Source organism: Lineus longissimus, chromosome 15 (assembly GCF_910592395.1).
Source record: "Lineus longissimus chromosome 15, tnLinLong1.2, whole genome shotgun sequence".
NCBI lineage: Eukaryota > Metazoa > Nemertea > Pilidiophora > Heteronemertea > Lineidae > Lineus > Lineus longissimus.
In genome coordinates, this window is record NC_088322.1 from 6,150,356 (window position 1) to 6,166,640 (window position 16,285).

The window sequence follows — 16,285 nt, forward strand, 5'->3', positions numbered from 1 at the left end:
GTTAGTCACCCACTTGGTTTCTTGGCCTTGTGACTCTGTCTTCAGCCAGCAGACTATTCAAAGCTTTAAAAAAATCATCCAAACCCAGTCTACAGACCTCTTGCAGTTGTTCAGAATGCTCCTCAAATTTAACGGTAATCTCGTTCACACGGTCCACTTCACCGTTCAATCCCGCCGTTTTTAAGGCCATCAGTATATCATGATCCTCGTTGGTTTTGAACACGTCAGATGCCTGATCCATTGCCGTCTCTTGAAGCTGGAACACAAAAACAGGCCGACATGAACACTTGGAAACGATCCTCAGCATAAACTTTCAGGTCAAAGCCAGTATCATTGCATGGTAGGGAACCGTATCTCCCAACACATTTTTAGTTGTGCCCTGGGGGTAATGGGTATATTCAGCAAAAGATCAAAATGAACATCAGGATCATTCCTGAGTGCTCAGCTTTTGCCTTAACCGGGAATGAATATTTGACCAATCAGCTTTAAGGTGACTTCAGAGCATTCTGCAGAGACATACAACAAGTAAAACCATACATTCAAGGGATTACCATTCACCTACTATTTGCAACATCTCTTTTTCTGATTAGGTAAGGAAAGATTCTGAGAAACTAAATTTGACACATTCAAAGAACTTTTAATTTGGCCGCCAGTTTTAGGACGATTTTGATACACTCAATGGTAAGATTTTTTGACGTTACTTGGCCACCTGTCTTGACCTCATCTATGCCTGGGGCATCGGCGGTCCGGCTATATACTGTATATGGCGTAATGCTAGATACATATGCATGACTACATCCATACTGTAGAATGCTAGACTAGCTGTTTAACTAACTGTGTCATACTGAAATGACTCACCAACAATTGGACAATCAGACAACCTTGAGAATGACGGTTCCTTACCTGCTTCTTCAACATTTTGGAAGCGTCTACTGTTTTTAAGATGGCAGTTTCTAAATCTTGACTAGGTATGTTTATATCCTTCTGATCCTGAAAACAACAAAGCAATCAAGACTAATGTATTTTGGCAGAGAAGATGTACGGTTTAAAGTTAATAGGAACCCAGTGACTGCCTTTTGAGGCGCGCGATCGCGCCCGCGCACCATCGCGCGCCTCAATTTTTTTTAGGTGAATGAAACATCGCGCGCCTGCCCTTTAAAATGCATTAAAAAATTGCGCGCCTAAAAAATGATTGCGACGCAGTGGAAAGTGATGCTAATTACACAGGGGTCAGTAAGTCAGACATTTCAATTATCGAACTATTTTTGTGCTAAAGACTAGGCCATGATAGACAGAAATTATAGAAACCGGACGCGACTGCCGCAGGTGCACGAGCCGAGATGCAATATTCCCGCCGAAATTATATACTCAAGAGAAGACATACTATACCGGTACTCCGACGTAAATCTCGCAGTTCTGGAAATATCTTTGCGGTAGTCTCGCGCGTACCGGATATAACCCATCAAGCTTTTCTCCTTCAGAGAAATACTGCGTTGCGCTCAAGTGCCTTATAAGGCTGTGAACAAAATTAACGTTCGACCAATGAGAAAGCCACATTACCCTGCATACGAGGTTGGACGCGTGATCACTTAGTGACAAGTAAAAATAGAATCAGACCACATGTTTCTATATGTCAGAATGCTGCCGTTTGCGCTGTAGTACACGTGTGTTGTCCAAATTTTCGATTTCAAGCAAGTTTAAGGCCAACCTCGTGTCCACCAGACTAACGTTGTCGATGGATACCAGAAGAAAAGTTGGTTGGTGGTAAAAAAAACAGTGCACCTAGGATTTTATGGTGCACTGAAAACCATGCACCTGGCTTTTTCAAAAGGCAGTCACTGGGAACCCATGGTGGTAGTTTGTTGATATAACCTGTGTGATGCTGACATTTCGCAGTGCCAGTAACATGTGTGTACGATTCATGTTTTTTTTATTTATAGGCCTGTGCTCTGTTCGGACACATCCTTATATAAGCATAGATCTAGTTCCACCAGAATTTTTATACTCGTCCCATTCATGTACACAGCTGTGGAGTTGTAGGGTTGAAGAGCGATTTCTCCACTTGCTTCTAAGTTTTCCATCATTTTCTTTCCAAGCAATACGGAAGGACTATAGATGAGTGCAATTTTTTGCTAAACTTTTTCAGTGTGCAATCTATCCCCAGACAGACTTCCCCCATTGTCTGTGGGGTGATTTTTCTGGACTAATATGCATGGCATGGCTCTAGGAAAATTCGTCCCCGGAAAATTTTCCTTGGGGACGAATTTTCCTGTAACCGCATGGCATTGACTTCCATTGTTTTTCATGGAACTGTGAACATTGTTCATATGTGATATTGTTATCATCATTGTTGTTATCATCATCAACAAGCCCTGTGGCGGCCGCGAGGATCAGCAGCTGAAGTTGCACATGTATAATGTGTTGCCATTCGTTTGTGTTTTGATGCATCATGTTCCTGGGCCAGGTTGTTCAAAACAAGTGTTGTCACTAATGCTGGCGTTCACTTAAAGCGAACTGGAACGGCCAAGCCAGTTCGTATGATCTCGTTTTCATTTCCCGCGTATCGGGTGATCAGAGCGAGGCATGAATGAAACATGGCGCCTAGCTGTCAATCATTCAGTGACGTCACTACTATGGAATTTACTACGAAAATTCATGAATGAAAGATCGCATGACTCACGTGATTCTCACATGATTCTCAATAATAACAAATTGAACTGCGCACGCTCGGGCACTGGGGGCGGAGCTACAAATCTGAACTCGACTTTCTCGGGCGGTGAAAGTCGAAAAGTTGAATAAATCGCTCGGCGGTTCCAGTTCGCTTTAACATGGTGTTAAGTCTAAAGGCTTAGCTGAAGGAGATAAGCCAAGTTAAGTAAACGCCAGTAAGCGTTAGTGACAAAATTTGTTTTCAACAACCAGGCCCTGTTCTGTTCAAGGCCTTGAACTGCAACTTTTTCATCGCATTATTTTATTTCTGGTTCCGCGGATACCCTAAACTAAGTGCCAAGCGTCAAGAGCCACGATCACCTTTTTTTTACAGGACAGATAGGCGTATGTACTTGTCTATCACTGCGCCATCTATGCGATCTTACTGGTCAACGTTACGGTAGGCCTACCAAATGCTATCGAACACTTACTTGTTTTCAATGTAAAATCACCGGCAGGCCCCAGGCGATTTTTCTGGGGAGCTGGCATATCAGACCTATATACTAAATTTTATTAGAGTACAAGAACTGAACCAGAAGTTAATATCAACCCCTGAAGTTCGGCACACTTTTTTTTACCCAGCAGATATCTCAATGCAAACACAAGAATTTAACGGAAGAAACTTACTAAATTTGTTCCTATCCGTAATAGAGTATTCAGTTCTTCCCGTAATTTTTCACATAGCGTCAATATTCGTTCTCGGTGGTCATGTGACGTGTAGGCAGAGTCTGTGAAGTCTTGAGTCGCTTCGATGAGCAGCTCTAAGGCACTAGTTAGTTTCCCTTGAGTGTGAGGCCCCACCATTGTCATTCTTGTTACCTCCACTAAATCCTGCAATGTGAGTACGGAGAAAAGTTATCGAGACATTGGAGCGAGAATGCACTCTCGTCTTTCTCTCCATTTAGCGTACAACAGGGACTTAGAATAATGATTAACAGAGCTAAATCAGATCGTTGAAGTCCATGGCCAGCGGTAAGAAAGCTAAATGCCTGCTGGTAAATACTTACATCAAAATCCTTCAGGCATTTACTGACAGTGGTATGAGAGTGTGCTAGACCGATGCCCGAGTCCCCGTTCACAGCTGTCAGTGTCGGTGAGATGTCGTTGCTGATAGGTGCTGTGTCTGTTACGACATGATGTACCAGGTCCATGGCGTACCGCATCTGCGTGAATACGCTATCACGGTTGCGTTTTGCCGCCTCGCACTCTGGATGTCGAAGCTGACACTGAAGAATATGACAATCGTTGCAACTTTTCCGGCTTGGAAAGATTTCTATTCAAATTTATAGTTTAACCTTTAACTCATTTTATAGCCTTTGCCGAGTTTGTTGAATACCACAATGGTATGGTATGCACACCTCTCTGTTAAGGACAGCACTTGCCAGTCCCGAAGGTCTCCTTAATAGAGAGGTTCTACTGTACTTTGAGCAAGATTGAGAACTGATTTTTAGTACAGCAAGTGGGTGAAAACTTTCTGGTTGAGGGGATATTCTGAGGGACCCGATAGGGGCATTGGTTACGGGTGCTGTGTTAGCCAGAGCAGCCCTTGATTATAAAGGGAATTTCAAATGAAGGTGACCATGGTCTGTCTAAAAGTGTCCTAACCCAGCTTTCAATACTTGATGAATCTGAAGGGGCACTCTTGGCATGAACTATCAAGGAACTGCTCATGGTGCTGAACCTCTAGCTTGCCAGTTGACTAGGTGCCTTGCCCAAGACGTTGCTAGGAGAACACAGGCTCAGTGATATTGTAATTTGTTCCAGCCACATGGGAAGATCTCTGGCGCAGTGGTAAGAGCACCGGGCTCATAATCAGGAGGTCGTTAGTTCAATTCTCGGAAGGGTCACCGCTGTTTCATCTTTGTGTCCTTGAGCAAGGCACTTTACCCTACTTGCTTCTCTCTACCCAGGAGTACATGGGGACCTAGCTGGCAGAGATGGCACAGTATGAATGTTAGTCCTGAGCGCTGTAAAGCTGCAGCTCAGACCTGTAATACTCCCAGTGAGTAAAGCTTGAACTAAAAATGTACAGGCCAATAGCCAGGGGTAATAATGTGAAAGGCTACGAGTGACCGATACCAGTTGGATATAGCGCTAAGTCTCATTATTATCATTAGTATTGGGCAGTTAAAACATGTGTAGGCCTATCTGATTTCTTCTTCCGCGTTTGGAGGCCTATATCAAAAACAGACCCTGCTATGCCCTGCTTTTTTTTAACGTCTGTGGACACTCCATGCTATATATTTTGTATAGCCTATTACTGAATTCCCCCTGATAATGGGCTGAACGAATAAAATTGATTACGGATGACCAACATTTCGACAGATACATAATACTGGTGTCAATACATGTATCTTCAATCTATTGGGAGGGGGGTTTAGGTGTAATATTTTTAAATGTCCACAGACAGAGTGTTCCAGGGATAATTCAGTCTTTGGTCGTGTCCTTGGGATACGCATCATTTTTACAAACCTGGCATGTGCCGTATCTCAGGACCCCAACGCATCAACTCACTTGGTCGACAGTAAAATAAACAATGATACATGCTACCATCGGCCAATTTACACTATCTGACCTCTGTCACCTTGAAAAGAGTAGGTGAAAAACCTGTATGGTGTGATGTATCCTTTTTCATACACACACTATAAAAAAGTCGTCGCTCTAGCAACAACCATTTAGCTTTAAATTTGACACAGATATGTACCCAAAACCACAAATATACTGGTCACCTACCTTACATGATGTCAATAACATCACAGTGTTTTTCTCAAGAACCGCTCGAGCCGCACCCATCTCGGCACGCTGCTTATCACTTTTTAAATCCTGAAAACAGACACAATGTCAAATCATTTCCACAGATCGATCTCATGAAAGCCTATACCATGAACATGCAATTGCAAGGACAACAATCAGACCTGACTGCCTTGGGCATGCTGGGTCTCCCTACAAGGGTCATAACTTCTCAGGGTAAGTCCAACCAGTCACTCCCTGAATGATTAACTTCATGATTCTTGTACAGCTATTTTTTCTTCTTCCGTGTTAGCTCTGCACTTGGAGGTGTTATTATCCAGGGAGTACTCCCAAAAAAATCATTTGTAGCCTGCATGTTAAAATAAAAGTTGCCCAGCTCCCAGACTACTTGTATGCGAGGGTAACAACTCTGTAGTGCTATCAGGTGGCTGACAATACATTCTGACTCTGCCACTCTTCTGATCTTGCTCCCAAACCATATCTTACATTTTGTCTGTCTCCCGTTAAGTGGGCAAGGTCCACCATCTCATTTCCAAACTGACTAAATGCCTTCACAAAATCTGTAAACGTGGCCACTCTTTCTATAAGATTTAAACTTTTCGCAACCTAAAACGAGAGATGAGACGTGATTCAAAATCTTCTCAAGATAAAACCCCTGCACAATCTTGAGCCCAACAGCATTTCACTGCAATCATATACACCATTGGTTCTGACGTCTCAAATAAGAGCATTTGATGCAAAGCGTGGCATAGGCCCTCGACTATGTGTTATCTGTGTGCGTGTCTGAACGAGAGAAAATGCTGTGTAAATTCAAGATGGCCACCGTTGTCGCCGCTTTTCGGTAAAATGGCAGCGCTGATTAATGAGAGGAAGCGTATAAATGTATGTAGTGGCCACCAATGCACCACAGAAAGTTGGAATCGAACGGCGAAACAAAATTCAAGATGGCTATCATAGCGGCCATGTTTGAAAAGTGACGAAGCCAATTTTTGAAATGAACCTTCTCTTAAATGACTCCAGACATGATCAAGGCAAATTGCAACGTATGCCCCGCTCCATGGGCACCAGGGACTCTGGTTGTCACTGAACTAGTTCTGAAGTTGTGGGGAGGAGAAGAAAGATGGCAGCCTGGCAGCCATATCGAGTTTTGTGTCGGGTCGTAAATGGATAGGGAAGTTCCGCTTCACTTGACCATCAAATCATAGAAGCTTCAGGTCTGACACTGACTCAGTTCAGGAGTTATGGCGTGGAATGCGGAAATCAAATATGGGGGCCGGTCGGCCATAGTTGGTTTCTCGGTCTGGTTCAAAATCAATAGGGCACTTCCCCTACCCGAGGTCATCCACACACGATACAGGTCTGTCACTCACTCGGTTCTCGAGTTATGGGACGGAATGCAAAAACGAAGATGTTGGCCTGGTGGCCATGTTGGATTTTGGGTTGGGTCTAAAATTGATAGGGAATCTCCCTTACCCTTGGACATCAGACGACATTTAAGTTTCAGGTCTGTCACTCACTTAGTTCTCGAGTTATGGGGCAGAATGCGAAAAACAAAGATGGCGGCGTGCCGTGGCAGCCATATTGATTATTGGATCGCGACGATTTGTGAAATGAACTTTCCCCTGGTCACTCCCAATAAACCAAAAAATCAGTGGTTCAAGCGAGGTGTTGACGGAAAGAGGAAAGTAACAGTCACTGACACATGGACCACTACATAATGCTCCCTGATTTCTGTCGGGGGCAAAATAATGTCTTGGACAAAATCATAAGTGGTTTGTGTGACTGTTAGTGTCAGGGCAGTTAGTACCAACCTATTCCAATAAAACCTTTCTTTGGCCACCAAATGTTATGTTTCAGGTCAACAGCATCACATGTTGGACTGCTCTTGCACTCATGAGGAAAATCCTTCATGGTCACTCTTGAATAGCCAGGAATGCTTTTTTAACAAACCACTCAAGTAGGACATCAAAGAACATTCTGGCCCCTATGACATATACAGTGGAACCTCTCTAATAAGGACACCCACAGGACTGATAACTGCTGTCCTTAATAGAGAGGTGCCCTGATTATAGAGAGGTCAAATTGAATTGAAACAACCCATTTGGGACCAAAAATAGTGTCCTTTATAGAGAGGTTGTCCTTAATAGAGAGGTGTACGCTAAGGGAGGTTTCCACTGTATTATCTTAATAAATGCAGTGATTCAGTGGCGCTCTTCCCATACAGTCTCACTGAGAACCTACAGCACAATTTCAGCTTTGCATTAACTTGTTGCCAACAGACTTCCTCAGCACCAATTTAAAACTTCAGTACCAAAGGAGCACAAATCAAGCTTTTGGGCCGACTGACCTTTGTGACGAAAACTCCATGTTCCTACCTTTTCCTTGGCGATGAGTAACTGTTTTACAACAACCCGATCCGCCAACAATAGCACCTTCGTAACCGCCGACAATAATATCCGTGCCGCCCGCACCATAGCTGTCTTCTCTGCTCCCTTCACCTGCCCCGTCGCATCAAGCTTCACGTCGGTGAGGACCTGGATATTTTGTCCCGCAATCCGTGCCTCCCGACAAGCCTCGCACATGTCCATCCGGATTTCTTCATTTTCTTCAGCAATCGCCTCTCCAACGGAGACGAATCGTTCAATGGCAAGATTTACGGCCTGTCCGACGCGTATCAACGCCTTGAGAGTTTTCTCCGATTTAATTGCATTATCCCGGTGGTTCACGAGTGTCGTAATCTGGAAGTACAAAAGTTTCAAAATTGTCAACATCACAACAATTATGAACTTGAAAAATATTTTCTTAATCTTATGGCATCTTTGGTAAAGTTAGTTAGAGCCAATGGCAATGGGTTAAGGAAATGGGCTTTCAGAATCAAATGCGATTTTATGGAAAAGGGTACATCTGACTCTGAATAAAGAAAAAGCAAATATTTGCATCTAATAGGACTGACTGACTGGTCCGATCTGACCTCATTAATCACTTGTTTGTAAACACCTAGCCAGCTTTCATCATAACGATAAAAAAGTTGATTTCTACACAGTCAATGTTAATTATCACCTTGACGTTTCAAATGGTTACACCATTCTTCTTCAGAAGTTACACGTCTGACCGCTAGATGTTGTAGCGGCCATTCTCTGATCCCACACGTGACTTTAAGGTCTGTAGCCCCTTCGTCTTGATTCATGTTGGTGGTTTTACGAATCCCAATCGCCTCCTTCACCCATCTCGTAAATCGTGTTGGCTCTCTCTCCACCACTTTGCTTTGTTCCCAATCAATGATATGATTGTCCTTGGCTACATGATCTGTGATGGCCGATTTGTTAAGCTCACTCAACGAAGATTTTCTATTGGCCTGAGCATATCTACGATCTTTTACAGTCTCTACGTCTTTCTGGTGTTCTTTCATCCTCACCGAGAACTTTCTGCCAGACTCCCTGGTTGTCGCAACTGGCACAAGGATTCTACAGTGTCAAGCATATCTCCTTTGTCCGTTGGCTTCACCAATAATTGCCCTAAGGACTCTGGAAGTGTGTGGCCTACATGCTGTAGCCACCCCTGCTATCCTCATGCACTGTTCTACTGTCTCGGAGTCACCTTGTACGAAAGGCAAGACAGTTAGTGGTTTAGTCCTGCTATCAGAATTTCGAGCGTCCTCCTTAGGGTTGATCTTATTGTCCTTACGTTATGTCATTTGTTGTACGACACGATTGAACGACCAACTTGGATAACCACATCTGGCCGCTACGACATCCAGCGGTCAGACGTCTAACTTCTGAAGAAGATTTGAAATGTCAAGGTGATGATTAACATTGATTGTGTAAAAACTAACTTTTTTATCGTTACACAATCAGATGACCGTTTTCGCAGCTTTCATCATGTCAATTGTCATGTGTAAAGGGACTGTGACAAGGCCTGTGGCATGTCTAGCTGAATTTCTACATGTTCAACACATTCCAATCCAGGTAATATAATTCAAACCAAAAGTGTACTACATATGTAGTTTATGTTGGCAAATTATAGCCAATCAGTGTTTATTATTTTCTGTCCGTATTTTATTGGTTCTGTCTCATATTGTTGGTAGCCTAAATGAACTGAAAATTATCCGCAGGCATTGTTTCATTGTTGTCTTGATAATTCATTATGATTGTACTCTGTACAGCCATGCAGTAGTATCACCATTTCTGTATGATGGACAAATATACTGGTCCAGTGCGTCATTTCATTGCTACAGCAACCTATGATTCTATGACACAATCAGTGGCAGTGTGATGCAACACAGTGCATTTACCTGCATTGCATCATGAACTTATGTGACGGATATTCTAAGAGTTCTGTTGTCTAAGAGTTCTGTTGTAGCGTAGAAAATGTGATGTAAACTGTCCAGTACTGAAGTGATTAGATCTATTAGGCGACTGCAAATTAAGAAAACACAGCCAAGACAGCATACTAAACTAAAAATAAACACAATGGGAATTTCTCTAACTCAAAGTACCAGCAGCATGACACTTTGCAGTTGAAATAAGCTCGAATTTAAATGAAAAGGCCAGGGGCCATTGTGCATTTAATGGTTAGGAATTCATCCTGATAAAGAAACATGCTACAGGTATAGTATGTAGGTCAAATGAAAATTGGTACCGGTATGACATGTGATGTATCCTTGCATGGAGTACCTACCATAGAAATATTATTGAAAACAAGTCACGAATAATCGAGATATTGCACTTTTCATCTTTTCAGTTTTTGCTTCCTGGTGGCCAAGTCGAGAATCATATATTAGACCAAAATTCGATGTCCGAGGTTATCTGACCTAGAGGGTCATGTGTACCAAGTTTCAAGTTGTTAGCTTTAGCGGTTAAGGAACGTGCCATTGTTACACTCAAAAGGCCAATTTTAGCCATTTGACCTCTGTGACCTTGAAAAGTAAGTCAAATCAAAAACTCATACCACATGTGATGTATCCTTGCTAGGAGAACCTACCATAGAAATATTATAGAAAACATCACACTTTTTAGGTGTCCTTTTGGCCCCCTGGTGGCCAAGTCAAGAATCAGGTCAGACCGAAATTCAGTATCAGAGGTCACCTGACCTGGGGGGGGGGGGGGGGGGGGGGGGGGGTGGTCCTGTGTACAAAGATTCAAGTTCATAGCTTTAGTGGTTAAGAAAAGAAACGTGCACGATTTTTGAAACAGGATACAGATGACGACGGACACAGCGCTATTGTATCGACTCCCCTACGGTGAGCCATAAAGCCATGATTTTCCCCAAAAATACAACCTCAGATTTTACATGGACTAACATCATTCATTGAAGAATAGGCTTAGGAATATGCCACCCATGTTTCTATTACTCAAAAAATGTTTACAACTCTTACTAGAAAGGAGCTAATGGCCATCAGAATTGTACAATGATGAAAGTTTTGAATTTTCTGCAAAAAATTCAGGCCGCAGGAGAGGGCAAAGTTTTTAAAATCTGGGGCGAAAGAGTTAATTGAATTTAAGAGCCTACTCTCACATATTTAACAGTGTATGTTTTTTATTGAGAGATATTTGGCTTGGCTTGGCACCCAGTCACCCATCGGTTTCTGATAAGATATTGAACCCCTGCAGTGCAGGCTCAACCCAAACATCGAGAATCGTGAAAATCATTAGACTGTAAAACAGCATAAATCTGCTGCTCGACAGGGTGACTGACTCCACTCTATATCGAAACATTATCGCTGCCCCATCAAAAATATCTCTTGGCACTACATTGGTTGGTATGCAGCTAGCGTTGGCGCTATCACGTCGAGACGTTCGCGGTTTATCGCAAGAGCTTAAGGAATATCAGCGTTGTAATTGAGAATGGTATGCTACGCATACTGTTGCATGTGAATGAATTTCTCATGCATGTCATAATGAGAAGACAATGTAGTGTCCAGTGAGAAATACTAGTGATGGGGACATGGATATATCTTCCAGCTGTTTTAAACCATCAAGTTCACACCCCACTACTATCCTAAACAGTTCTTGCAGATTGGGATCCTAACATGTTCAGTGATAGTTGTTGGGATCCCAAAGTACTGTACTTGAATTCAATCATTGAAGATTATCATTTTCATGCCTTCAAACTTGGGAGGAATTGTTATGGCCACTACAAGGTGTTCATCTTTCTTAAATTTACCACTACCGGCACCAATTCAGGACATATTTTTTTCCAAATTTTCTTTATGTTTGTAACTTGACTGTCAATCATCAGGCATAGTATAACACGCAACTGAAATACAAACAATGGAAATTTCCCTCACTCAAAACAGCAGCGTGTCACCTGCAGGGTTGTTATGTTGAAATAAGCTGCCCCCCCCCCCCCACCGGTGTATCTGATTAGCCTGCAACCTATACACTAACACTCCCAAACTGGGGTTATCCCAATTTTTAGGGGTGGAAAATAGCGTTTTCCCTTCCTTCGCCTTCGGAGGTAAATATGAAGTGTCCTGGGGACATTGTGCTCACCTGGGAATGATTTAGTCATGGTAGATGAAATGAGACATGGCGGTTAAATAGACTTTTTAATATGACAAAATGTGGCACTATCAATGACAATTTTAGAGTTTGACCTCTAGATAAAAATTGACCTTAATTTGGTCAACTTCAGAACAGATGCCCAATAGGTGTCTCCATATAAAATTTGAAGAATCTGTGACAAATAGTAGTGAAACGTACCACCTTCACTGAAATTTTAGTTACTAGGTCAAGGTCAAAATATTATGAGCACTATGTCAAGCTTGATAATATCAATCAATGATGCACATTTGAAGATCACACAGTGAAAGTTCCTTGACACAGTGCTGCTTAGAGATAACCATCGCCACAGGCGAGGCGATCTGCGGAAACCACCGCAGGTGAACCTCAATTAGCCACTTCAAATCCGCACTACAGTGTGGTGAGCGTGAGGTCAGCGCAATTAGGCAAAACAACATTCAAAAGAAATGCTGACAAGCGTAATTCATTATAATAGGGCTCTTTTAGTCACCACCTGTGTGATTGACAATGAATAGTTGGTAATCCGTAGCATAATCCAAAAGTTCGCAAGAGGCAATACCAGCCCAAAAAGCGCAAAACCTTGTCAGTATAATCAAAATGAAAAGGCCAGGGGCCATTGTGCTCACCGTACAGATATTTGGTAGAAGAATTCATCCTACCCTTTCAGTTATGGCCCCCTAGTGGCCAAGTCGAGAATCAGATCAAACCGAAGCCGAGGGGTACCCACACACCAAGTATAAACTTTCTTGGTCAAGTGGTTAAGAAACGTGCCACTCTTCTGTCAAAAGTTAACAAATGACGACAACGACGGAAGCCACGGTCATGACGGTATCGTATAAGCTCACCTGACAGTTGAGCTAAAAAGTGAAAAGAGCTGTGTGCACAACAATCTATACCCAAAGAATATGAACATTTAAATCGCTGTAGTGTAAAAACTCAATATCGGCCTTCACATATGCACCCAAATGTGATCTATTCACTCCAACTCCCACAACTGTAGATATTTGAAACGTTCACAATACCAATTTCCGAAAGGTCAAGTTTTTACTGTCTAACAGCATGAAATTGCATCCCAACCAGCACTTGAAACCCCTGGTAACTGATTCCCCCATCATGCGATGGACGTCCCCTTCCCTCCCCAAATTAGCTATCTTTCATCAACAACAAATAAATAGGACATCACCCTTGGCTATAAATTTCAAGTGACAGTTAGCCACACTGTTCAAGTCTTGTTCTGAATGGTAACATTCGTTCTTCAATCTGTCAGTTGCCATTACAATATGATTGATACTCTCTGGAGTAAATCATCATCATGTGTAGGCAAGTATCAACATAGCACTCTATAGTACTCGCTGAATGGTAGACCTGAGAAATAATTGGCAATACTTAGTAATTGGTGGTCATTAACCAAGAAGTATGCAGAGTTCTGGTTTGAGTACTGTATACATATACAGTAGAACCTCTCTATTAAGGACACTCTCGGACCTGACAAATGCTGTCCTTAATAGAGTGGTGTCCTGATTAGAGAGGTCAAATTGAATGGAAACAACCAATTTGGGACCAAAAGTAGTGTCCTTAATAGAGAGGCTGTCCTTATTAGAGAGGTGTCCGCTAAGAGAGGTTCTACTGCACATATCAAAATTAGAAAGAAGGGCAAATAAAACTATTTCGTTCCAGGCAACAAGGACAGAATACGACTGCATGGTTTACATCACGAAGGATAAAGAAGAGGGCACCAAGCAATTGCCTCCATTCATTTTGTTCAGTTTTATACAGTAGAACCTCCCTCAGCGGACACCTCTGCCAGGCGGACACCTCTACATTACGGACACGTCCGGCCAGTCCCGATTTTTTCTAAGTCATTTCCAATAACAAAAACCTCTGTACGGCGGACACCTCTCTATTCCGAATTGCGGACAGGGCGATAGCCAATTTTTGGTCCAATTCCCTCCCAATTACGGACAGTAGGCAAAAACAATGGCTTCCCGCGTGCGCTTGGAGAGTCGAGTAGGCCCGACAGGTGTGATATTTGCGTAATTAATCAACGTAATTACCCCATGGCATTGTGTTTTTGTATCCTAATTAAGCCGTGGCATTTGTTTACTCATCTTTTCAACTAATCACATAGGCCTATTGCATGTATTGTGTCAACGGACACTCATAAATCCACGCGGTTTTGTCAGTGTTGCGGCGAATATGCGTTAGTAGAGAAATTAGAAAAAATTAATTATTAATCAAAGGTGGCTGATGGACAGAAATTATGGTGTTTTTTCACACATTATGACATGTCGGGGAGATTTTGCAATACAAGGGGCACCTTTTACTAGAGAGATTATTCACGCTCTGAGTTCCAAAGTAGCTCACGTCATTCAACGCAACATCACAAGCAAATACTGATCAGCCAACAGGTTTAAAGTTTCTACGCTAGATGTCGACACAGAGAAAACCAAGACCTGCAAGGCGGGAACTTCAAATTCACCTCTGGGACGATTTGGCATAACCTCTCTAGTGCGGACACCTCTCTATTGCGGACACCTTGGCCCAGTCCCATGGGTGTCCGCAATAGAGAGGTTGTACTGTACTTATCACACCAAAATGGCTGATTAAAGCAGCAACTTTTATGGGACACAGTATACACTTCATGTAGCTCTTACTTGTATTATGCAAGTGACATGTAAAGGTGATCATGCCTGGCCTGAATTTTAACAACCAGGAAAAAGAGCTTGCCCGTCTAGACATTAATCTGAGAGACGAAAACACCCGTTTCCTCAAACTCTGACAGTTTGTGACTTGGTCTCAGGTTGGAATGAATTACAACTGCCAAAGCAATCGATAGAGATTGAATCAATTCTTGACATTCTCAATAGACATTTTTAATCTCTTGAAATGAATGCTCCCTTATTCACAACGAATGCTCCCATTGTGCGCTATTCTTAATTGATCTATGTTGTTAGGTTTTATGTATCCTGGCCAAAGCTGTTGTAAACATAAAATCTTACAATCATGCACACAAAAATCCCTCATTAGCTGCTAGACGTTCTGATACTATTTATAAAGCACCGCGCAAACAAGTGATTTAAATCGCTGTGACCTGGAATTGAAATCGCGGCTATGAGTTGTGCAACAAAACTACCTCGCGACCTGTGATTTGCTGTTAGAAAAATAATCTACTATTGACTACAGACTGGCAACTGCAATAACTTTATTTCACTCTGCAAATGCCGAAATTTTATACTTTTTTTTTCACCTTGACATGATGACATGGGAGCAACTGTTGCCACCTGTGAGTGTGACTAGTAAAGTGTTAAACCAGATTATCAATATTGACCCTTTCTTGTCCAAAGCAAGTTTATTTCATTGCAAGGGGAAACAATTTAGGACTTTTTAATAATTTACTTTGGTATCAATTTCATTTGATATTATACTGCACATAAAGTAATTACCTGAGAATCGGGAATAAGGAATAAGGAGCCAACTTCAGGCTGGTCTGTATATTGACCAAGTCTTGACTAAGCTAAGACTCGATAGATAACCTGCGAAAATAAATTTCGGCCATTTAGAAAAGACCTTTTTCACAGGCAACATTTGTTTACAATTACCAACAGTTTAACACCATTTCCATGTGACATGTCTTCCAATCCCATGTTCATATGATATTTTGAATACTTTTGGTGACGATTTGAAGATAAACATGACTTTTATGTCACAGTCAACTTACGCTGCCTGTGAAATGGCCTTTTCAAAATGGCCGAAATTTATTTTCGCACACGGCCTAGGCCAGGGCCTAGGCCTACTCCACCAACTGGAGTTGGTGGAGACCCCGAACTTAAAAACTCGCGAAGGGCAGATGAACAGCCCTCACATACATATGGCTGTGGTCTGTGCATGCAGGATCAGAGGAGTCTAGCATGTCTGGCTTGAATAAGTTGTACGGTACTACTACTATGTGCATCATGAGACTGATAGTGATACACTGCATGCTTCAGACATAGTCATGATAGTGCACGAGTGTCGTGTCAAACATGCAAAAGACAGCACCCCGCTGCGGAAAAAATGATCTCTCTCAGTAACCCGACGTCCAATTACTTAGATTTTTGGCATACACTTAAAGCCGATAATATGCAACAATTCCCTACCTGGGTCACAAGAGGTACAAGCGTCTGCTCTACAGATTTAGTACGAATTTCAAGTGATATTTTAGAATCCGGCCTGACAGGAGCGGCGGCCATTTTTGATAATAAAGTAGAGCCTCGTTTTGGGGTTGACTTTTAGAAGTAGGTCAATCAAATATCGCCTACAACAAG

General features: G+C 42.3%; 1 protein-coding gene across 3 annotated transcripts in view; it reads right to left on the bottom strand.

Moving 5' to 3' along the window:
- The window catches only part of LOC135499479 (alpha-catulin-like), a 42,120-nt gene extending 25,919 nt beyond the window's left edge, over positions 1-16,201 (bottom strand). For 2 of the 3 annotated variants that reach the window (XM_064790240.1, XM_064790239.1), the window contains exons 1-8: positions 16,118-16,201; positions 7,836-8,198; positions 5,947-6,066; positions 5,443-5,532; positions 3,717-3,935; positions 3,337-3,540; positions 904-990; positions 98-256 (exon numbers count right to left, since the gene is read on the bottom strand). In XM_064790240.1, the coding sequence (XP_064646310.1) occupies positions 98-256; positions 904-990; positions 3,337-3,540; positions 3,717-3,935; positions 5,443-5,532; positions 5,947-6,066; positions 7,836-8,048 (1,092 nt within the window). In that variant the 5' untranslated portion in view covers positions 8,049-8,198; positions 16,118-16,201. Of the gene's footprint in view, positions 1-97; positions 257-903; positions 991-3,336; positions 3,541-3,716; positions 3,936-5,442; positions 5,533-5,946; positions 6,067-7,835; positions 8,199-16,117 lie in introns of those variants that run through there. The other variant, XM_064790238.1, reaches the window with a different exon arrangement.
- Between the last annotated feature and the right edge of the window lie 84 nt (positions 16,202-16,285).